This window comes from Cherax quadricarinatus, chromosome 32 (genome assembly GCF_038502225.1).
Source record: "Cherax quadricarinatus isolate ZL_2023a chromosome 32, ASM3850222v1, whole genome shotgun sequence".
Classification (NCBI taxonomy): Eukaryota; Metazoa; Arthropoda; class Malacostraca; order Decapoda; family Parastacidae; genus Cherax; species Cherax quadricarinatus.
In genome coordinates, this window is record NC_091323.1 from 329,096 (window position 1) to 353,566 (window position 24,471).

The 24,471-nt window shown below is 40.9% G+C and overlaps 1 protein-coding gene across 1 annotated transcript in view; it reads right to left on the bottom strand.

Annotated features, from left to right (window-relative positions):
- The window catches only part of LOC128690166 (integrin alpha-4-like), a 141,948-nt gene extending 123,652 nt beyond the window's left edge, over window positions 1-18,296 (bottom strand). The window contains exons 1-2 of the mRNA XM_070090420.1: window positions 18,157-18,296; window positions 3,835-4,070 (exon numbers count right to left, since the gene is read on the bottom strand). Of these exons, the coding sequence (XP_069946521.1) occupies window positions 3,835-4,037 (203 nt within the window). The 5' untranslated portion in view covers window positions 4,038-4,070; window positions 18,157-18,296. The remainder of the gene's footprint in view (window positions 1-3,834; window positions 4,071-18,156) is intronic.
- Window positions 18,297-24,471: the final 6,175 nt, after the last annotated feature.

Consider the following 24,471-nt stretch of genomic DNA (forward strand, 5'->3'; position numbering starts at 1 on the left):
GAAGGGTAAAGGGATTTTGAGTATAAGGGACTTGAACACCCATCAGCCTTCAGAGAATGTCCTTGATCGAAGTGAATGGAGACAAGCACCATTTATGAAGAAATTCAGGAAGAAAAGCTTTGTAGTTACCATATAATAGTTTTCAGAATAGGAAGGAGATTAATATGTATAGCGGACAATTAAGAGACTTTTACTAACACACACACACACACACAAATGGAGACCCAGAAACGTGGAGAACTAAGATGATGGAGGTGGTACTGATAAACCCTAATGCATCAATATATTAGGGACACTACCAAAGACAGAAAGAGAGAGAGGGGGGGGGGAGAGGAGAGGATAAACAAGCAATACTGAACCTCATGTTAACCATGAGTAGTTCGGAGAATGAGGACATCACACAAGAAAGGCCTTTTGGAGCTAGTGATGACGTGGTCCTGAGCTTCGAATACATGGCAGAGTTACAAGTGGAGAAGGAAGCAGGACGAGTAGGACTGGACAAGCTAAACTACAAAAGAGCGGATTATACAGGTATGAGAAATTTCCAGCACGAGGTTCACTGGTAAAGAGAACTGGAGGAAAAATCAATAAATGAAATGATGGAATAAATGACAACAAAATGCAAGGAGGCAGAGGAGAGGTTCGTACCCAAAGGCAACAGAAACAAAGTAAAGACCAGAACCAGCTCATGGTTCACTCAAAAGGTGTAGAGAAGCTAAAACTAAGTGCGCTAGAGAATGGAAAATGTATATAGAAGACGAAGGACCAACGAAAATAAGTCAGAGACAGAAATAGATATGAAGAGATCAGGGAGGAGGCCAAGCGGCAATACGAAACTGGCATAGCATCGACAGCCAAGTCTGATCTGAAGATGTTTCACAGCCACATTAGGAGGAAAACAACAGTCAAGAACCAGGCAGTCAGGCTGAGGAAGGAAGGAGGGGAGATCACAAGAAACGACAGAGATGTAGTGAAGAGCTCAACATGAGATTTAAGGAAGTATTTTCAGTGGAAACAGAAAGGACTTCAGAAAGTCGAAATGGTGGGAAACACGAATGAGTGCTGGACACAAAAAAAAAAAAAAATCTTAAGAAGAATTGAAGAGGCTTCTAAATGAACTAGATACATCAAAGCGGTGGGTTTTCAGAGAGGCAGGAGAGGCGCTGTGTGTACCATTAACAACAATCTCCAATACATCTGTCGAAACACGGCGACTACCTGAGGCGTGGAAGACAGAAAATACAGTTCCAGTTTTTAAGAAAAGAGACTGACAGACAGCATTAAACTACAGACTAGTGTCGCTGACGTATACAATATTCATAGTCATGGAAATGATCATCAGGAGAAGAGTGGTGGAACACCAATAGAGAAATGAGCTTATACACGACAACCAGCATGTTTCAGGGAAGGGAAATCCTGTGTCACAAACCTAATAGTTTTATGATAAGGTGACAAAAGTAAGACAAGAGACGGGGACGGTACATTACATTTTCTTGGACTGTAAGAAGGCTTTCGACACGGTTCCACACAAGAGAGATTAGTGCAAAAACTGGAGAAGGCATGTATAACAGGAAAGGAATTGCAGTGGAACTGAATACCTGACAGGAAGGAAACACGTGATGGCGAATGACGAGGTGACAGAGTGGGTTCCTGTGACAAGCGGATTTCCACAGGGGTCAGTACTAGGGATGGTGCAGTTCCTGGTATATGTGAATGACATGACGGAAGGCATAGATTTAGAAGTGTCCCTTTTTGCAGACGATGTGAAGTTAATGTGAAGAATTTAATCAGATGAGGATCAGGCAGGACTGCAAAGGGATCTGGAAAGCCTGGTCTAGCAACTGGCTTCTGGAGTCTAAAACCACCAAGTACAAAGTAATAAAGGCTGGGGAAGGTCAAAGAAGACTGCAGACAGAGTACAGTCTAGGGCGCCAAAGACTTTAAACCTCGATCAAGGAAAATGATCCCGGGGTGAGTATAATACTGAGCACATCTCCTAAGGCACATATCAACCAGATAACTGCTGCAGCATTTGGGCGCCTGGCCATATGCTGCAGTAAGGAAACGTTTAAGCCTCTGTACAACTGGTAAGTCAAGCCCATATTGGAGTATGCAGCACCAGTATGTAACCCATACCTGGTCAAGGATGTTAAGAAATTAGAGAAAGTTCGTAGGTTTGCAGCAAGACTAGTCCCGGAGCTAAGGGGTATGTCCTACAAAAAGAGGTTAAGGAAAATTGACCGGACGACACTGGAGAACAGGAGGGATAAAGGAGACATAATAACGACATATAAAATACTGAGAGAAATTGACAAGATGGATACGGACAATATGTCTCAGAGATGTGGCACAGAAACAAGGGGGGTCACAGCTAGAAGTTGAGGAAACAGATGAGTCACTGGGAGGTTAGGAGGTACTTCATCAGTCATAGTTGTCAGGAAGTGGAACAGTCTGGAAAGTGATGCACTGGAGGTAGGATCCATACATAGCTTTAAGAAGAGGTATGATAAATGCTTATGGAGTAGGGAGAGTGGATCTAGTAGTGACTAGTGAATAGGTGCGGCCAGGAGTTATAACTCGAACCATGCAACCACAATTGAGTACACACACACACACACACACACACACACACACACACACACACACACACACACACACACACACACACACGCACACACACACACCAAGTGCAAAGTCATGAAGATTGGGGAAGAGCAAAGAAGACCGCAGACGGAATACAGTCTAGGGGGCCAGAGACTACAAACCACACTCAAGGAAAAAGATCTTGGGGTGAGTATAACACCAGGCACATCTCCTGAAGACCACATCAACCAAATAACTGCTGCAGCATATGGGCGCCTGGCAAACCTCAGAACAGCATTCCGACATCTTAATAAGGAATCGTTCAGGACACTGTACACCGTGTACTTTAGGCCCATATTGGAGTATGCGTCACCAGTTTGGAACCCACACCTAGCCAAGCTCGTAAAGAAACTAGAGAAAGTGCAAAGGTTTGCAACAAGACTAGTCCCAGAGCTAAGTGGTATGTCCTACGAGGAGAGGTTAAGGGAAATCAACCTGACGACACTGGAGGACAGGAGAGAGAGAGGGGACATGATAACGACATACAAAATACTGAGAGGAATTGATAAGGTGGACAAAGACAGGTTGTTCCAGAGATGGGACACAGCAACAAGGGGACACAGTTGGAAGTTGAAGACACAGATGAATCACAGGGATGTTAGGAAGTATTTCTTCAGCCACAGAGTAATCAGGAAGTGGAATAGTTTGGGAAGCGATGTAGTGGAGGCAGGATCCATACATAGCTTTAAGCAGAGGTATGATAAAGCTCACGGTTCAGGGAATGTGACCTAGTAGCGACCAGTGAAGAGGCGGGGCCAGGAGCTTGGACTCGACCCCTGCAACCTCAACTAGGTGAGTACAACTAGGTGAGTACACACTCTCTCACACACGCACGTGCACACACGCAGACGCGCGCGCACACACGCGCACACGCTACTTGATATACGAAATAAATATTTTAAGACAGTGGCAGATCTGATTGGCTTAAGATTCTCGGCTCGTCATCTGCTATTGATCACTTATATATGTAATATTAAATGAATATAAAGCTGTATCACCTAGTAAATCCACTTCAATATTATAAAATATTGTATAAATTAGAAGAATATCATTTACGGATGTTTATTACTTGAATTCATTGTCCTTGTGTATATATATATAATACATATAAAAACAAGACCAGGACAGAAACATGGTAAACTAGAGAGAAACAAAGACAAAAAACATGAAAAACAAATTAAAGATACCAACCATGCAGTGCCCCGTGAAGCATAGAGGGCGATGGAATACCCAAAATATGAGTGCCTGTTCTGACTCCTGGAAGCTGGTTCCCACATGACGTAACTGGCTTTAGTGTCCAGGTTGAAGGACCATGTGGGGGTAACTTCATACCCAAGTAGCACAGTCAGTGCCCACACAACGCCCACAACCTCCACCACTCTTCTCACACTCATCCCACAAAAATATTGATCAACTTCTTCCGTATTCTGAAGAAGAAAATGTAATTTTATATCATTACTAGACCTTGTGACAAATTTATTCATAAATTATGCATAAATTATGCTAGGAGCACCTCTGGGAAGTAATGCCATTGACACAATTCTCAGGAAGAAATTGGAAGAGTTAAGGAGAATGGAAAAACGAATAGGCAATCTGGACACCCACGATGCCTTGTACCTTCTCACAAAGTGCTTGAGTCTGCCCAGGTTGACATATTTCCTAAGATGTGCACCTTCATATGATAACCCTATACTGCACGAATATGACAGTATTCTGAGGCAGATTTTTACGAAAGTACTTAATCTTACTCTAAAAGACGGGCAGTGGAACCAAGCTACACTTCCAGTCAGACTAGGAGGCATTGGTGTCCGCAAGTCATCATAGATTGCGCTACCTGCTTTTCTGTCCTCATGTATTGCATCCAGAGAGCTTGTAGCAGCGATTCTCCCTGAACATCTTAGGGACAAGATTGGAGTCCAGGACCAAAAGTTAACTGACGGAGCCATGATCTTGGATAATCTAACGGGCTCTGAAACTTGACCTGCTACCCCCAACAACTACAAACAATCGCACTGGGATGGTCCAATAGTGGAAAATATAGCCTCAACAATGCTTCAGAGTGTGTCAGGGAAGGATAGAGCCCGCCTCCTGGCAGTGAGAGCCCCTCATGCAGGGGATTTTCTGTTGGCTGTTCCCAACTCCAGCCTTGGCACACGCCTCGACCCACAGACCATCCGCATCGGTGTTGCCCTTCGATTTGCCGCCCCTATTCTCGCCGAACACAGGTGTATTTGTGGCAGTGAAGCAGCAGACCGATTCGGGTACCACGGTCTTGTGTGCCGTAAATCCGAGGAAAAGATTGCAAGACATGAGGTTAATAACAGTATCAAGAGGAGCCTCACAACAGCCGGATGCCCAGCAGTAAGGGAGCCACCCCAGCTATGCAGATCTGACGGCAGCCAGAAGCGCCCAGATGGTATCACCCTTCAAGCATGGACAGTTGGGAAGCAGGTGGTGTGGGACTATACATGTGCATCTACCTTGGCTGATACCTATCTGCAATACACCAGGGAGGAAGGAGGGGCAGCCGCCATCTTCAGGGAGTTCCAAACGTCTAGAAAATATGGAAAACTTGCCCATCATTATATGTTTGTTCCCATAGGCTCAGAGACCGTTGGCTCATGGGGAAAGAATGTATCTAAATCCCTTAAGGAGCTGGGAAAAAACTCATCAGGGTAACTAGGGATCCCAGGGCAGCTAGTTTTCTGTTCCAGCGGCTCAGTGCGGCTGTTCAAAGGGGTAATGCCTGCTGTATTTTGGGCACACGCCCCAGCTCTGAGGAGCTGGATGAGATTTTGCCTTATAATCGGTGATACACACGTAACAACATGTACCGTATATGCCACCTTTATATCAACAATGTATCTCTTAAATCTTTTGTACCATATTATGTAATAAAATATTCCTATTGGTAAAAAAAAAAAACGAAAAGATGAGGTTGTAGGGGAAGCGGAATATTCAAACGGCTTCAAGAAGACATCCAAATATTCTTCCTTGAAGCCTTTTATCCACTTCTCCGAGGCTATGGATCCCACACTTTACACCAGAGGTGGACCCCATCCTACATTATATATATATATATATATATATATATATATATATATATATATATATATATATATATATATATATATATATATATAGGGGGTCCACCTCTGGTGTAAATTGTGGGACCCATAGCCTCGGAGAAGTGGATAAAAGGCTTCAAGGAAGAATATTTGGATGTCTTCCTGAAGCCGTTTGAATATTCCACTTCCCCTACCACCCCATCTTATTATTCTTTTTTACCAATAGGTATATTTTATTACATAATATGGTACAGACTATGGTACAGGAGATACATTGTTGATATAAAGATGGCATATACAGTACATGAGGTGCGAGAGATTCATGTCTAGTACATATTATTACGTGTTTGTCACTGATAATGCGAAAATCTCATCCAGCTCCTCAGACCTGGGGCGTGTGCCCGAAATACAGCAGGCATTACCACTCTGAACAGCCGCACTGAGTCGCTGGGCATCTGGCTGTTGTGAGGCTCCTCTTGATAATGTTATTAACCTCATGTCTTGCAGTCTTTCCCTCGGATTTACGGCACACAAGACCATGGTACCCGAATCGGTCTGCTGCTTCACTGCCACAAATATACCTGTGTTCGGCGAGAATAGGGGCGGAAAGTCGAAGGGCAACACCGATGCGGATGATTTGTAGGTCGAGGCGTGTGCCATAATATGGTACAGAAGGTTTAAGAGATACATTGTTGATATAAAGATGGCATATACAGTACATGAGGTGTGAGAGATTCATGTCTAGTACATGTTGTTACGTATTTGTCACTGATAATGCGAAAATCTCATCTAGCTCTTCAGACCTGGGGCGTGTGCCCAAAATACAGCAGGCATTACCACTCTGAACAGCCGCACTGAGTCGTTGGAGCAGAAAAGTAGCTGCCCTGGGATTCCTAGTTACCCTGATTAGTCTTTTGCCTAGCTCCTTAAGGAGCTTAGAAGCACGCTTTTCCCATGAGCCAAGGGTCTCTGAGCCTATGGTAACAAACATATAATTATGGGCAAGTTCTCTATATTTTCTAGACTTTTGGGATTCCCTGAAGCTGGCTAGATGCACATGTGTAATCCCACACCACCTGCTTACCGTCTGCCCAGGCTTGAAGGGTGATACCATCTAGACGCTTCTGGCTGCCATCAGATCTGCATAGTTGGGGTGGCTCCCTTACTGCTGGACATCTGGCTGTTGTGAGGCTCCTCATGATAATGATTTTAACCTCCTCATGTCTTGCAATCTTTCCCTCGGATTTACGGCACACAAGACCATGGTACCCGAATCGGTCTGCTGCTTCACTGCCACAAATATACCTGTGTTCGGCGAGAATAGGGGCGGAAAGTCGAAGGGCAACACCAATGAGGATGATCTGTGGGTCGAGGCGTGTGCCAAAGCTGGAGTAGGGAACAGCCAAGAGAAAGTCCCCTGCATGAGATTTCACTGCCAGGAGGCGGGCTCTATCCTTCTCTGACACACTCTGAAGCATTGTTGAGGCTATATTCTAAACCACTGGGCCATCCCAGTGCGACTGTTTGTAGTTGTGGGGGAGCAGGTCAGGTTTCAGAGCCTGTTAGATTATCCCAGATCATGGCTCCGTCAATGAGCTTTTGGTCCTGGACTCCAATCTTGCCCCTAAGATGTTCAGGGAGAACCGCTGCTACAAGCCCTTTTTATGCAACAAATGAGGACATAAAAGCAGGTACCGCAATCTGCGATGACTTGTGGACACCATTGCCTCCTAGTCTGACTGGAAGTGTAGCTTGGTTCCACTGCCCGTCTTTTAGAGTAAGGTTAAGTACTTCCGTAAAAATCTGCCTCAGGATACTGTCATATTTGTGCAGTATAGGGCTATACGAAAGTGCACATCTTAGGAAATATGTCAACCTGGGCAGACTCGAGCACTTTGTGAGAAGGTACAAGGCATCGTGTTTGTCAAGACTGCCTATTCGTTGTTCCATTCTACTCAACTCTTCTGTCTTCCTGAGAATTATGTCAATGGCATCGCTTCTCAGAGGTGCTCCAAGCAAGACACTATTTGTGGGGGCAATGACTGATGCTCCTGGTAGTTTTGATCTCACTGCATTTATCACTTGTTGACTGACTGAGATGATTTCACATTTGGATGGATTCAGGATGAGACCCATTTCCTGTCCCCGTGTCATGACCTGCGTAAGATCATCTAGGAGGGACTCCTTTGTACCTGCTAGTGTGCCATCATCCAGGAACCAGATGTTTAGCTCATTGGTCAGTCTGACTGATTTCCCCAACCGCTATACATATAATGGTGCAAGAGGATCGATCCCCTTGCTGGACACACTCTGATAATGTGATTTCATGCTCTCCAGCAGGAGCAATGATTCCTTGCTATATCCAGCTGAAACAAAAGGGAAGAGACCAGGGAAATGCTCATGCACCGCTTCTAATACCACGTCACTTTTCAGGAGAATCACTGCATTCTTGAAGTCTAATTTTACCACTGCCTTGTCCACAGGCAGGTTGTTGATATATGCCCTTGTTGCATGAACCACTGCTTACTTCCTTGAGAGACCGAACTTGAGAGAGAGAGAGAGAGAGAGAGAGAGAGAGAGAGAGAGAGAAAAAAAAAAATTTTTTGTTTCATAATTGTTAAAATAACAATAATAAAATCAATAGTAATAATTATAATAGTAATACTATTAATAGTAATAATAACAATACTATGTGTAATGAATTCAAACTCATTAGTTTTGATGTTACTTTGTTGTTTACTTAATTAAGTACCAGTAGATAAACTGTTAGATTACCTTGCAGAAGACCTTCCGAATTATGATTTTCTCTTAAACACTAATCAGACTAAATATTAAAATGGTATACAAGACTGACAGGTTGGTAAGACATGTGCAACAGTTAGTTCTCTTATTCCAAAAAGTGTCGCTTACACAGTAAGACTTCTTCAGTCGATTTGATTAAATTGTGCATTTTGGATTATAATTTTGTGCTTAATGACAGATTCTACATACAGAAATTTGGCTTGTTCATGGGTAATCCTTTGCCCCATGTGCTGAATAATTTTAACATGGAGTATTTTGACACCAAAATACTTAGAAATATCCTTACTTCAAATACCAAATGGTTGAGGTATGTGGATGATGAATTCTGTGGCCTGATAATGAGTCCTGATGACTTTATACCTAGATTAAACTCACTAGATTAAACTTCGCTATGGAAAGTGAAATAAATGGAATAACTTCTGGATATACATATTCATAGATTTGGTAGAACATTTAAGTTCAGTGTCTGTCATGAGCCTACCAACAGATGTTTATACATACATTACTATTCGAATTCCCCAAAAAACATTAAACAGAGTGCATTTGCTTTGATGTTTTTAAGATCCCTTAGGATTTATAGCCCTGAATTCTATTATGACGAAATTAGAAAAAATCTTTTAAATTCCTTCTAATTTGAAATATCCATGAATATTTATCAATAAAGCTTTACATAAAGCTAAGAAAACATTCTACAAGCTAGAACCTAATATCGAGTATAAGCCTGAGAATTTGTTGGATTTTACCATATAATAAAAATCTCTCACCTCACACAAGCTCTTAAATACTTTGTCAGTTGTCTTTAAATATGACAATACCGTAAAACAAAAATTAATTAAAAGATTTCCCAAGAAATCGGTAGTTTGTATATATTGCATCCCATGTAAAAGTTGTGATGACTCATATATAGGATAAACTGGCAAATCTCTTTAAATCAGAATTAAGTAACATAAATATACAATGTACAGTGGACAAGAAACGAGTTCATACATGTAAAAGATACAGGTCATTGTGCAGACTGGACTGATACCAAAGAATTACATTGGTGTAATTCTACAGTTCAACGAAATATTGTAAAATCATCTCTTATCAAGCATAAGCACAATATATTCAAATTTATTTTATGTATTCAAATTTATGGAATGTATTAACTTGATAGTTTTATAGTTCAGAATATTGCCCATAATCTTAAAGTAAAAAATATTTTTCACAAATATTAACTTGATGTTGGACAAATGTATACTTGGGTTAAATTTGTGCAGGAAATGTTATCGTGAGGTATTGTCACCTGTTCTGAGCGAGATGCTAACTCATTGTTTAACACACAAAATGTGCTTCTCTTGCCTCATCTTCCTATCTGTCTTTAGGTGTGTAAGTGTGAGGGAAAAGTTCAATAGATAGGAGTAGCGAGGGAGTATATAGCAACAATAGTTTCATTGCCGGCTACTTGTTAAGGTAGGGTAAGTCAAGCTCCCGCTATTCCCGCCTTTTTTCCCCCACCCCGAAAGTGATAGTTTGACTGCCGGCTGCTTGTTAAGGTAGGGTCAGTCTAGCTCCCGCTATCCCTTCCCCTCCTTCTTCCCTCCCCCCCCCGAAAGGTGACGTGTGGGGCTCCGGTCCAAACAGTAATCACTAGACTCACAGCTCCCAGCACTACTCTTGGATGACAGAGAGGGTCACCTGCCAATCAACGAGCAGAACTGATGGAGATGGACTAACGTCCTGAGACTTCCCCTTTTTGGATTTAATTACCTGTGCACCTGTAGTAGCAGGATATAACCCCTTATCATTGCATTGGAAAAAACCTGCTTTCCTATCATCTAGACTGAGTATTCACGGATAGACTCTGTGAAGAACGAGCCGGTGGGTTGTCATCAACACCTGCGACCCCCCCCCCATCATCGGCAACGGCTACGATTTCAACAATAAGCAGTGTCACCAACACCAGACACCCAAGTTTTATATTAGCATTGAATTCAGTTATTTATATTTTTCATTTTTCATTTTCTTTAATGTAGGATTAATACTTCATATTTAAGTGTTTTATATTTTATATTTTCTATGTGATAAAGTGTTTATGTTTTTCTGTTATTATTTCTTTTTCTATTCATTAATTTTCCTGAGGAGGAGTCAGCCTTGGTAATACTGTCTGAAGTTATTACAGGGCTGAGTAAGCCTTCACAAGTGGCGACCTTGCCAGGATCAGCTCTACTGAATCAAGATTCAACTCCATCTCGAATCTACCATTGGAACTTCAACGCCACATACCAGAAGACGGTTACCACCAGCCATGAGTAATCATTCTCTATGGTAGGATTACAGTACAGGTATTTAAAAGATTTGGTGATTGTTATGGTCTCAATTTATTGTAAGTCAAGTCAAGGCAGGAATACTAGTTAATTCTGCCATCTATTTTTGTGTGAGCTTGAAACACTTTGGAGGATTAGACTCTAGGGACCCGAGATTTTCCAGTGACAATTTGTTTCATTGAGCTCTTTATTATATCAAGGGAACTGTTATAGGACACTCTTGATTTGTTGGTGAGAAGATTGGATGGTCAAGTGACCCCATTCTACTTACTGTTTGCTCGGTGCCGGCATAGAACCCTTCGTTTTAATTAATACATATTGTTTAATTGAAGCAGGGATCGAGCCCTCTGGTTTATTTACAGTTTGAGCGGAGCAGGAATTGAACCCTCCGTTTTTTTTAATACCCGTTTCATTTCCCCTGATAGTTTGAGTTATTCTTGCAAGTATGGAGGAATACCAGTTTTGGATGAACGCTGGAAGTAAGTTAGGAATAACAGGGAAAAATTTAGAATCTTTCATTAGTGCTAAGATCCAGGAAAGACTTGAAAGAGAGAGAATTGACAGAGAAGAAAGACAGTTAGAAAGGGAAAGAGAAGAGAAAAAGGAGAGAGAATTGAGAGAGAAGTCGAAGAAAGACAGAAAGGGAAAGAGAAGAGAAAAAGGAGAGAGAGAGAATTGAGAGAGAAATCCAAGAAAGACAGAAAGAGGGAGAGAAGGCAAAAAGGAGCGTGATAGACTTGATCGTGAGGAGAGAGCTAGAGTACATGAAGAACAAGTTAAATTAAGAGAACTTGAGGAAAGAGCATAGGATAGAGAACGTGAGGAACAGGCTAAAATACGTGAGGAACAGGCTAAATTAAGAGAACTTGAGGAAAGAGCAAAGGATAGAGAAGTTGAGGAAAAGCTAGAGAACTTGAGTTAATAGAGAGAGAAAAGGATCGCGAGCTCGAAAAATCTCGCCTTGAATTAGAGAATAAAAAGTTAACTCTTACACAACAACAATTAGAGGAAGGAGTAATTGAACATCATGCAGCTAGTGCACATATTCCAACACCTAATTTACCTCCCTTCACAGAGGGGGAAGACATAACTTCATACATTATCAGGTTTGAAAATACCGCTACCCTCTGTGAATGGCCTGCTGACACCTGGGCTACCAGGTTAGGAATGTTATTTTCTGGTACTGCTTTGAATATCTATGCAACTTTGTCGCAGGATATTATATGTAATTATAACCTACTGAAGAAGGCAATCCTTAAAGCATACCAAAAAACCACTAATTCTTACAGGAAAGATTTCAGGTATGCCACCTTACAGCCTGGCCAGAACTTTCAGCAGTTACAGGTAACACTCTTTCGTTTGTTCGACTTTTGGATAGAGAGTTCAGGAATTGATCACAGTTATGAATCTCTTAGAGACTTCATGGTTGTTGACCAGTTCCTGACAGCTCTTCCTCACCAGATACGAACATTCATTAGAGAACGTAACCTGATTAAAGCTGAGGAAGTTGCTGAGGCTGCTGACCTGTATGCTGAGGCTCACAATTCCTATATAGACCTAAAGGGATCGAACCCTAAGGGCAAGGGTTCATCAGACCTTAAGAAATCAAAGCCTCTAGTGGAAAGTAAAATGACTTCTTTTATTCCTGTTTGTCATTTGTGTGGTGTTAAGGGACATAAACGTCCAGATTGTCCTTCTAAGAAGGTCCAAAAAGTTGGAAGATGTTTTAAAGACTGTAATGACCAAGCACCCTTCTGTTCAGTAACAGTTAATGGACTTAATGTATCTACCATTTTACGAGACACTGGATGCACATGTATATTCATTTCTGATAAGCTGTTCCCTAACCTTAAAGAAACTCATTCCTCTGCTATACTTTCAGACTACTTGGGCCATACGGACACTTTTCCTACCATCCGTTGTTACATTAGGTCTAAATGGTTCACAGGTTGGTCTGAAGCCGTACTAGCTCCCATCACTTCTTGCTCCGTACTAATAGGTAATGTAAAAGGTGCCATTCTTCCTTCTGAGGTTGACCTTTCATCACCAAAGGTGGACATAAGCTTTTCAGATCCTCTTCCTGTAGAGTCAGAGAAGCCCCTCGAAAGTTCAGATGAGACAATGTCTCGTGAGATTCATGTGGGATTAAAAACCAGTGATGCTCCTCTCGAAAGCGAGGTAGTAGGATCACCGGTTCACTTGGTAGATGAAAGTGAAGATATCACCCCCGATACCATAAATGTCTTGACTAGGGCTCAGACCAAAGCCCAGGTTTCTCCTACTGTTCATCCTTTGATTTTCCCTGACTTTAAGCCTTTAGATATATCGAAGGACTCCTTTGTCAATTTCCAACGTCTCTTCAGAATTGCCATAATGCCGCTAAACAAAATCAAGTTATCAAAAGGAAAAACTTTTCATATAAATTTGAATATATAAAAGGTATCTTGTACAAGTCAGTATTCAAATTAAATTCAGATGAGATGGAACAACTAAGATGGAATAGTCTAAGTCAATGCAGAGAGACTGTTCTTGAAATGGCTCTTGACCTGCCAGTGGCCGGACATTTCTCGCATTGTAAAACCTTAAATAAAATTAGGGAAACCTATTTTTGGCCAAAAATGTCCTCAGATGTCACTACCTATTGTAGATCGTGTAAAGTTTGCCAACTGTTATCCTCCCGAGGTACCAGGCGAGTACCTATGGTCAAAATGCCAGTCTTCACTGTACCCTTTGAAAGAGTAGCTATTGTCATCGTTGGTCCTTTATCACCACTTTCATCTGGGGGACACAGATACATATTAACATTCGTTATGTTTCGAGCTTCCCTGAAGCCGTTCCCTTAAAAAACCATAACTACTACAGAGGTGGCTGAAGCCCTTTTGTCCATCTTCTCCAGAGTGGGCATCCCTAGAGAAATTTTGTCTGACCATGAGACACAATTCACATCTGACTTAATGCAACATCTATACCAACTTCTGGGAGTGAAGCCTCTCTTCACCACACCCTATCATCCCAGCTGTAATGGGAGGATTGAGCGCCAGCATTCGATTCTCAAGTCTATTTTAAGGAAACTTTGCCCCTTAAACCTAAGGAGTGGCATCGTTACCTACCCTGTGCTTTGTTTGCCATGAGGGAAGTTCCCAGTGACTCTTTGGGGTTTTCACCTTTTGAACTTCTCTATGGTAGACAGGCCAGAGGCCCATTGTCCATACTTCATGACTTATGGACTAATGAGGAGGTGAGTGCTGAGGTTCAGTTTTCTTACCAGTTTCTCCTTGACCTTAGATCCAAACTTGAGAAGACCTCTGACAAAGTTTCGAAAAACCTAAGCTTGTCAATGGACTAGTACAAAACCTATTTTGATTCCAAAAGTCAGAGGAGAAGTTTTAAAGTAAGGGATGAAGTTCTAGTACTTTTGCCTATCAAGTCAAATAAATTATTAGTAGCATGGAAAGGTCCATATAAAGTATTAAAAATTTGTGGGAAAGCTGACTACCTCATAGAAGTCAAGGGGAAACCTAAGCTTTATCATATCAACATCCTTAAAAAATATTACCGAAGAAATTCGGTTAATTGCCTTAATAACTTAGACTTAGTTTTTCCACACGAACTTGATAAGACGACTGAAGAATGTAAGGTGTGCGTAATTGACACCTCTAACTTAGACTATGATGAAGAAACTACATGACTTGGAGATTCTTGACCACTCGGATGCTACCAACATTAATATTAATGAATCTTTGAATGACCATAAGAGACATGAACTACTTCAATGTGTGAGTAACTTTTCAGACGTCTTTACTGATATTCCAGGTGTTACCTTCACGGTAGTCCATAAGATTGACTTAGTGACGGACAATCCTATCAAACGAAAATTATACCCAGTTCCAGTTCACCTTAGAGATGCATTTGACCGAGAGGTAGACAAATTATTAAAACTAAAGATCATTGAACCTTCAGTATCTTCATATTGTTCACCAGTAGTCATGGTTAAGAAGGAGGATAATTCATATAGACTTGCTATTGACTTCAGAGGCCTTAATGCTATAACTCGGTGGGATGCTGAGCCTATGCCCTTAATAGATAGCGATCTACACAAATTTTATGACGCTTCCTTCTTTTCAGAGATTGATATTGCGCAGGCATATCATCAAGTAATGTCAGATCCTTCTTCTAAGCAGTACACCGCTTTTCCTACACACCAAGGACTGATGCAATATAGAACTATGCCCTTCGGTTTGGTAACTGCCTGTGCTACCTACGTGAGACTGATGAGAAAGGTCTTGGGTAATATGCCATATGTTTCAGTTTATTTTGATAACATTTATGTAATAACATCCATGTGGGGTGAACATATCCAAACATTAACATCAGTTTTGCGTAGGTTACGCTCACATGGCCTCACTGCCAAGCCGAAGAAATGCTTCCTTGGGTATAACAAGATTAGAAATCTTGGACTGATACTTTCTAATAACTCTCTGCAGCCTCTCCCCAGTAAGATCAAAGCTTTATTAGAATTTAAATTCCCCAAAACCAAGAAGCTCATGCATAGCTTTCTTGGTTCTGTAAATTTTTATGCATGGTTTATCCCGAACCTTACTGATCTTACAGGCATCTTATCCGACTTCCTTAAAAAGTCTGTGAAGGAACCTCTTGAACTTTCCGACGTAGCTCTGGGAAAGTTTAATGAGATTAAAAGTATCTTTTCGAAAGACCCTATACTTAATATTCCAGATATTAATAAAACATTTTGTTTAAGAACTGATGCCTCCAATACTGGCTTAGGTGCGGTGTTACTACAATACCATGATGGTACTCCCTTCCCTGTATGCTTCCTAAGCCGGAAACTCCTTCCCGCAGAAACGAGATACTCCACCATAGAAAAGGAATGTTTGGCCCTTGTGTGGGGTATCTCCAAAACTTAAATTTTATTTGCTGGGAAAAGAATTCATTTTAGAAATGGACCACAAACCTTTGATATACCTAGAAACTTTTAAGGGAACCAACAGTCGCCTCTTGAGGTGGACATTGGCACTCCAGGCTTTTAAGTTCCATATTGTGTATATCAATGGTTCATCCAATTATTTCTCTGACTGGTTAAGTCGTGACAGTCAGTAGAAGATTTCTTGCCTTACGCGACTTCCATATGTTAGAACTTTTTCCTCGCCTATTCTTCTTATACTCCTTGACTATAAGTCTTGGTATGGGGAAGTGTGAGGGAAAAGTTCAATAGATAGGAGTAGCGAGGGAATATATAGTAACAATAGTTTCATTGCCGGCTACTTGTTAAGGTAGGGTAAGTCAAGCTCCCGGTCTTCCCGCCTTTTTTCCCCCTCCCCGAAAGTGATAGTTTCATTGCCGGCTACTTGTTAAGGTAGGGTAAGTCAAGCTCCCGCTATTCCCGCCTTTTTTCCCCTACCCCGAAAGTGATAGTTTGACTACCGGCTGCTTGTTAAGGTAGGGTCAGTCTAGCTCCCGCTAGCTCTTCCCCTCCTTCTTCCCCCCCCCCGAAAGGTGACGTGTGGGGCTCCAGTCCAAACAGTAATCACTAGACTCACAGCTCCCAGCACTACTCTTGGATGACAGAGAGGGTCACCTGCCAATCAACGAGCAGAACTGATGGAGATGGACTGACGTCCTGAGACTTCCCCTTTTTGGATTTAATTACCTGTGCACCTGTATGAAGTAGCAGGATGTATCGCCTCATCATTGCATTGGAAAAAAACCTGTTTTCCTATCATCTAGACTGAGTATTCATGGATAGACTCTGTGAAGAACGAGCCGGTGGGTTGTCATCAACACCTGCGACCCCCCCCCCCATCATCGGCAACGGCTACGATTTCAACAACAAGCAGTGTCACCAACACCAGACACCCAAGTTTTATATTAGCATTGAATTCAGTTATCATTTATATCTTTCATTTTTCTTTTTCTTTAATGTAGGATTAATACTTCATATTTAAGTGTTTTATATTTTATATTTTCTATATAATAAAGTGTTTATGTTTGTCTGTTATTATTTCTTTTTCTATTCATTAATTTTCCTGAGGAGGAGCCAGCCTGAGTAATACTGTCTGAAGTTATTACAGGGCTGAGTAAGTCTTCACAGTAAGCAAATGAAAACGGTAAGGTTATATTTCATATTTTCACTGGAATTTTCATATTTTAAATCACGCGTTTTGTGATTTATTCCATACATACATACATACATACATACATACATACATACATACATACATACATACGTATGCATGTATGGATAAGTGATAAGTGGAGACGATCTCCTATGACCTGCTTTAAAATTTTACTTTTCCGCAGTATTGTGCCTTGTTAGTAGCGAGGGGGGGGGGCTTGTGGTCCAAGGAATTGGCTTTAATCGAAGCTGATTCATCACATTTTACAGGTGTTTTATGTTTTATAATGGTTTAGCTCTTTAACCTGATTAAAACATATGTGAGCATCGTCAGTCTTTAATGGCTACTTCATCTTATGTAATGGTTAACAAATTTCTTGGTTGTACAGTTGGTCATTTTGTTGTATTTTGAGCCATAACCAGAGAACTTCTCTTATGGGTCACCTTAAACATTTAATGCTTTTGTGTTTTCCTCAATTGAAGTTTTCCGTTAATTTTAGGTTGTGTAATTATTCCCTTTAATATGCCAGTTTTATTTATTTCTAGTCAGAAATAAATAATAATGTTTAACTTTATTAGGTAAATAGGTCTGTTTAATTATCATTAAATCAATTTTCTCAATTACTTACATACTTAAAACTTATGTTTGGATATATATTAGGACATGTTGGTCCCAAGTTTTCTTTTCTTTATAGAAGAAACTGGAAAAATATAAATTCTAATTTCATGTGATAATTTCCGATTGCCTCTTCTAATTGCCATCTCCTTTCAACATTGATAACCCGGTAATTCAAATTCTAACTGCGTTCAATCTTATTGCACTGGTATATTTTAAGATAATGCTCCCTATGAGATAAAAAGAGAATTCTTCTCTAGGTTAACTACAGTGCTGGTGATTCTTAATGGAAGGTTTGAATTAGTTTAGAGCTGCTTGTCTTAATTTTCTCTTTATATGTGCAAATCTGTGAATACTAAATCTGATACTTGAATTAATTATAAATCAATGCTACACTCTGCACTAATCTTTTATCCGTACATTGAAGTACACTGACCTGGGGTAATGCAAACTTTCTCGGATCGCTAAACGACAGAAATACATAGTTTACTTTCACGTTTAAAAATATTAAAAACCGATAGTGTAACACCTAAATGCTTTGCACAATAAATTATTCCTAAGCAACAAGTATAGCAGAAAATTTCTGACCTGTAATGAGCAGGACAACTGTCTTGTTAGTCTTCAGTCAACTTCCTCACTGCTTCACGCTTCTTACTTCACACACAACCAACAGATGAATGAAGGCACAAAAGAGTTGTAACCAGTCACTGGTAAGCGATACGTTATCTCTTATCACAATCTTAGACAGCTTACAGGGTTTTATTGTATCTGGGAGGCACTTAAGAATACACACAGACACACACTGTGCTTACGACACTAGTGTTATCATTATCACCGGAAACAAAGTCATTATACAGTCAACAGTATCATAATACAATCAACAGTTAATAACGGAATCACGTTAGTAATTAGTAACAGAGCAATCATTAGTGAAATAAAAACCGCAGTTAGTAAAGCAGGAGTCAATAACGAAATCATGTTTGCGGTTACCAGTGCATGAGCCTAGAACGAAATCAAGTCAATAATCAGTACAGTAGCAGACAGTAAAGTTGCAATCAATAGAGGAATTAAGTAAGTCGACATTAAAGCAGCAGTGATTAACACAACGAAGTCAAAAGTCGGTAAAGAATCAGACCATAATAGAAAGACGTCAACAATCAAGCACATATTTAAGTCAATAATTAGTAATGCAGCGGTCATTAACAAAATGAAGTCCGAGTCAGTAAATCAGCAGCTAATAACGGAATCAAGCAATCAATATATAATACAAGGACATGTCTTCACTAACTAAAATACACAGTATACAGAGAGGTGTCCTCAAGACAATACCACATTTAATTTTCTGGATCCCACCAGACGGGGTCGTTAGGACCACACTAGACATGGTTGTCAAGACCCAAAACGATAAGATCATCAATAATACATCACACTTAGTCGTCAAGACAACACCTCACTCAGCCTTCAGTATAATATCAGATGTAGTCGTAAGACGCAATATGCCGGACCACCACTTGGAAGGGCCCGGGCCGGGAGAATACCGGCGAATTTTTAACAACAACAACAGTAAGACGCAATAGACTTGGTAGTTAAAAATCAGAGGAAACGATCGTGAACAATAGTTCAAGTCGTTAAGACCATACTATGACTGGTTCTGTATATCAGGTCAGACCTGGTCGTCAGCACCATATCAGTTATGAAATTGCAGATCTAGAGTGTACAGAGAACTTTTACTGCACGTATAAGTTCTATCAAGCACCTGAACTACTGGGAACGCTTGGAAGCACTTGACTTGTACTCGTTGGAACGCAGGAGAGAGAGATGTATCATAATCTACACTTGGAAAATCCTAGAAGGAATGGTCCCGAATCAGCACACAGAAATCACTCCCTATGAAAGTAAAAGACTGGGCAGGCGATCCAAAATACCCCCAATTTAAAGTAGGGGCGCCATTGGTACACTAAGAGAAACCGTAAGTGTCCGGGGCCCAAGACTGTTCAACAGCCTCCCACCAAGCATAAGGGAAATTACTAATAGGCCCCTGGCTGGCTTCAAGAGGGAGCTGGACAGATACCTAAAGTCAGTGCCGGATCAGCCGGGCTGTGTTTCGTACGTTGAACTACGTGCGGCCAGCAGTAACAGCCTGGTTGATCAGGCCCTGATCTACCGGGAGGCCTGGTCGTGGACCAGGCAGCGGGGGCGTTGATCCCCGGAATAACCTCCAGGTAGACTCCAGGTCTAAGAAACTAACAGACACTACTGGAAACACCACACCAGACTTGGCTTTAACAACCACACAATAGCTGAGCGGTAAGACCGCATCAGATGACATCGTCAGAACTACATGAAACTCGATCTAAATAATACAACTTTACTCTTTATGTAAAGCTTCACGTAGTCATAAGAAATACCTGCACAAGGCGAACTGTCTTCCCCAAGAGAGTATATCCAGGTCTCTGCACAACCAATCAACTTACAGAAACTTTTTTTTTTCTAAAGTCTAAAAGATTCAATTAACTTTCTGAATAAGGAAAGAAGCTTATGCACCTAATTTGAAACACTGTTTCAGACAATGGAACAGAACTCTTCTCCAGGCTGAGAGACTGACGACCTTAAATCTACGTCTTCAAGGGTGATGGACTGATTACATCGTCTTCACATCTCTACTGCTCCTGCCTACTTTCTGTACTCGACTGGAGAAGCCTACTGTGTAGGCGAAACGTTTCGGAATAAAGATGCCTAACTGTCTTTGACCCCCTAGACTGTATTCTGTCTCCGGTTTTCTTTGCTCTTCCCCGATCTTCATTCTACCCTGACTACTTACGAAATCACTTCCTAACAAGTGTTCTACCACTCTACTTCCGATTATTTTATCTTATCCATTACATTGCATGGCAAGGATATCTGTGATACTGGCCTATAGTTCAATGATTCCTGTCTTCTCTCTTAAATATTAGAACAGTGTGTGTGTGTGTGTACTTTCACCTAGTTGTGGTTACACTGGTCGAATCATAGCTCCTGGCCTTGCCCGTGTGTGTGTGTAAATACGCCCTACTGAGAATACTGAAACAAGAACGGTCTCGTAACTATTAATTAATGAGGGAAAAATAAGAGTTTAAAATTATTTCGAAATGTCCTTTATTGATAATTAAGGTGTAAATAAGTAAAAATATGTTGGGTTTTGATGTTAAACTTGGTTTGACAAATAAATGACTCACGAGGATTTAGACTAGGGTGAGGACCTGCCAATTATTGGTGTTAGGGACTATTACGATGCTCCTCTTACGTAACCATAGTTGTCTTGAATTATTGTAAACACAAATGTATAACTCCCATTTAGTTTGAGGCATAAAATTTCTGGAAGGTTGTAATAATGAGGAGACAAGGGGGATAAGTTTTTTGATATCACAGGCGGTGGCTTTATGATATCATATGTAGTGTGATAAGCCCCATGGGCTGTCTTGATAACGACGCGATGACGAACACAAGAGGTACGCTTATTTCTTCCTAGGTTGTCAGAGTTCCTCTAGAATAGAAGGATAAGCTTTCGTTAGGAAACATTTTCCTTGTCTATATCCTTCTCACCATCTTCTCATTTATTTCTCCTAGCTTCCAGTCCTATTTTTCTCACTTTTACATTCTCTTCTTCTTTTCCTCTCTGTTATGCAGAAATGTGGGATACCTGGGGTCTAGAGCCTGGTCTAAGGGCAAAGGTAAAAGTTACACACATCTCAAGCATAACCAGGCCACCCAGGGCTATCTCAGTCAAAACAGACAGCGCTAAACCAGCATTGGTACTTAATTGGGTTGGTTAACAGAGGGTTAGGCAGAAATCCTTGTTAGGAAAATATAGCTATTTATTCATCATAACACTATATACACACTCTAGAAAACACCATCATGTATCTCCTGTCCTAAAGGGCGCAGGCCGCCAAGTTACTGTTTTTTTGTTTTTTTATTTTTCAACCGATTTATTTTATTTTTGGTGTACTTTTAGAGGTGCATATGTAGAAGCATGTGACAAAGTTTCAGTATGATTGGCCAACAAACAACAGAGAAAAAAATATAAACATAATTTTTATATATGGCAGCACGACGTGACAAATTGGCACTACGAGTGGCACTTCCGACATTCCCAACTGTTAGAATACAACTAGCACGACATTTTAACATAGCCATTTCATCTAATATATCTTATTATCAAGTTAAAAAAAATACATTTGACAAAATTTTTGGCATTCGCCAAAATATCTGCCTTTTAACCCCGCATAAAAAATATTTGAGATATTCCGAAAAATTTTATGTCTCAATTTCAAACACACTTTGTTTTATATTGTCTGTGAAAATCATTTCAATACAATCATTAATAATGGAGTTATGGAGCGAAATAAGTGAATAAGTTACTTCCGAGATATAGGCCTAGAACGTCGGCTGGCCTACCGTCTCAAAAAAAATTTTTTTTTGCGCGGAAATCGTGTTTTTTTCGGTGTATTTCTTAGTAAACTGATGTTCTAGTGCAGTTATGCTCTTCAAAACGACTCAAGAAATCGTAATGACACGATTGCAAATAAACCATACCCCCGGCCGTGATTGAACCTGCGGTCATAGTCTCAAAACTCCAGCCTGTCGCGTTAGCCACTAGACCAGCTAGCCACAATAAGATTCATCCAACTAGCTATATTTCTACACCATAGGAAAGTTAGCACGCGACGGGCTGGAGTTTTGAGACTCTATGACCGCGGGTTCAATCCCGGCCGGGGATATGGTTTATTTGCAATCGTGTCATTACGATTTCTTGAGTCATGTTGACGGCAGTGAAGGGACTTGAGCTAGAGTTCGTCACGGCCACGCTAGCTGGAGATTCGTCTGTAAAAACTTGCATTTGTGGTCACAGAGGTGCCTGTGCTAACTTTCCTATGGTGTAGAAATATACCTAGTTGGATGAATCTTATTGTGGCTAGCTGGTCTAGTGGCTAACGCGACGGGCTGGAGTTTTGAGACTCTATGACCGCGGGTTCAATCCAGGCCGGGGGTATGGTTTATCCTCTTCAAAACACCGTTTTCTATCACTCACATACCAAACAATAGAAGAAGGAGACGAGGAGTAACTCATTTATATCGAATATTGCTGGTGGACTCTCGCTATATTATGGCCTACATCGCCGCCACCATACCTGATATAAATGACTATAATTTCTTGTAGAAACGTTGTAGAACATTGATTCTTGTACCATTGTGTTGCCAAAGAGTTAAGCTATTTTTCTGTATGAATAACTCATTTTCCATATTTTTTCGATTTTTTGGTGTATTTAGGCTCAGACTCGGCGGCCTCTCGGCGGCCTGCGCCCAAATAGCGGAGCACAAGAAGTGGGCAGCTGGACAGTCCCGGAAAACATGAACACTTATCCTAGCACTACTATCACTACTCCAATACCGACCCCATTTCTTATTTCCTCACTCAACCCACAGCACCCTGACCATTTCAGAGCCTAGGTGGACCTACAGGTAAGCCATACAAGAGCCTATGGCCTGAATTAGTTAAACAAAAGGACACAAATACAAAACTTAGCTTAAATGCACGATGTCTCCGACGCCCGCCTCCATGCCATGCTGACCACCGTGACTCACCCCAAGCCATGCTTACCCGCTCACCCTCAAATACAGTTAGAAAATAAATCTCTGGCATAATTTCTTTATAATTTACATTGTAACCACTTTACAGTACCCCTAAATGCACATTATGAATTAGAAAATTAAGCTTAATGTTACAAAAAGCGCGACTAACTCCAAAGGCGGGTCATCATCTGACTAAGACCCGCGTCAGGAAACATTTGTCCTGTTTCCTGACGAACCTTACCTAACCTTCGAGATCTCCAGTGAATACTTCTAGCATCCAGCCTGTTACTGGGTTTTCGTAACAATTAGTCAGTATCCTTGTCCAATTATCCATTAGAATTCAGTATGATTCAATAGTGCTTCAGGATTACAACTGGTAGGCTACTAACTAGAGAAATTAAAATTTAATAAATTTATTAAGTCTAGAGGTATATTATTAAATTAAATTAAATCAATCAATTCAAACCAATTAATAATAATCACTTCTCTCGAGTACAATAGTATTGTGCTGAAAGCACATATCACATTTATAATTCTTAAGTACCGTCTGGTACATTAACATTTAATAAGATATTACAAATATGTACAAGTTTGTGTGTATGTGTGTAAGTGCTCTAAGTAGTTCGCTATGTCTCACGACTCGACTAGACTTAAACAAGTGACTGACAAAGTCCTCAAATAAACTAACTTCTTGACCAACTGGCAACCAGAACAGTCTGCTTGAACAATAAAAAGAATGCTAAGTCCAATAGCAATATAACAAGCAACTGCGACACAGAATCAGGAACAAGGAGATAATATAACGACACTAAGTAGGGACCATCTGCAGATCCTCCACAAGTCACAAACTCCCATACTACTGAATCTAAGTTCAGCATAAGAATCTCCCCGACTGTGATAATACGCAGATACCAGTACAAGTTAGGTCAGAAGCTACAGCTCAGGACCTGAGTTGCTCAGAGTGTCTATGCGACACACAACCTCAGTACAACGTCGAAAATCACTAAGTCTATACAATGTTCTGTGAACAGAGTTCTACAGAACTAACAAGAATAATGAGACAATCTGTCCAACCACCAAGCGAGTCTAGACCAGACTGAATACTTCAGGCGAGGTGAGGACACCCCCCCCCCTCGATCACGTGATAGCTCCGTGGACAGCTGCCCAGCAAGAAGCCGGCAGTCTAACGAGCCACAAGCGATAATTACAGTAGTTAGACAATCAAGACTTGAACTGAGCACATATGTTACATCCTACCTCACAAAATTTAGCTAAGTCAAATAATAATAA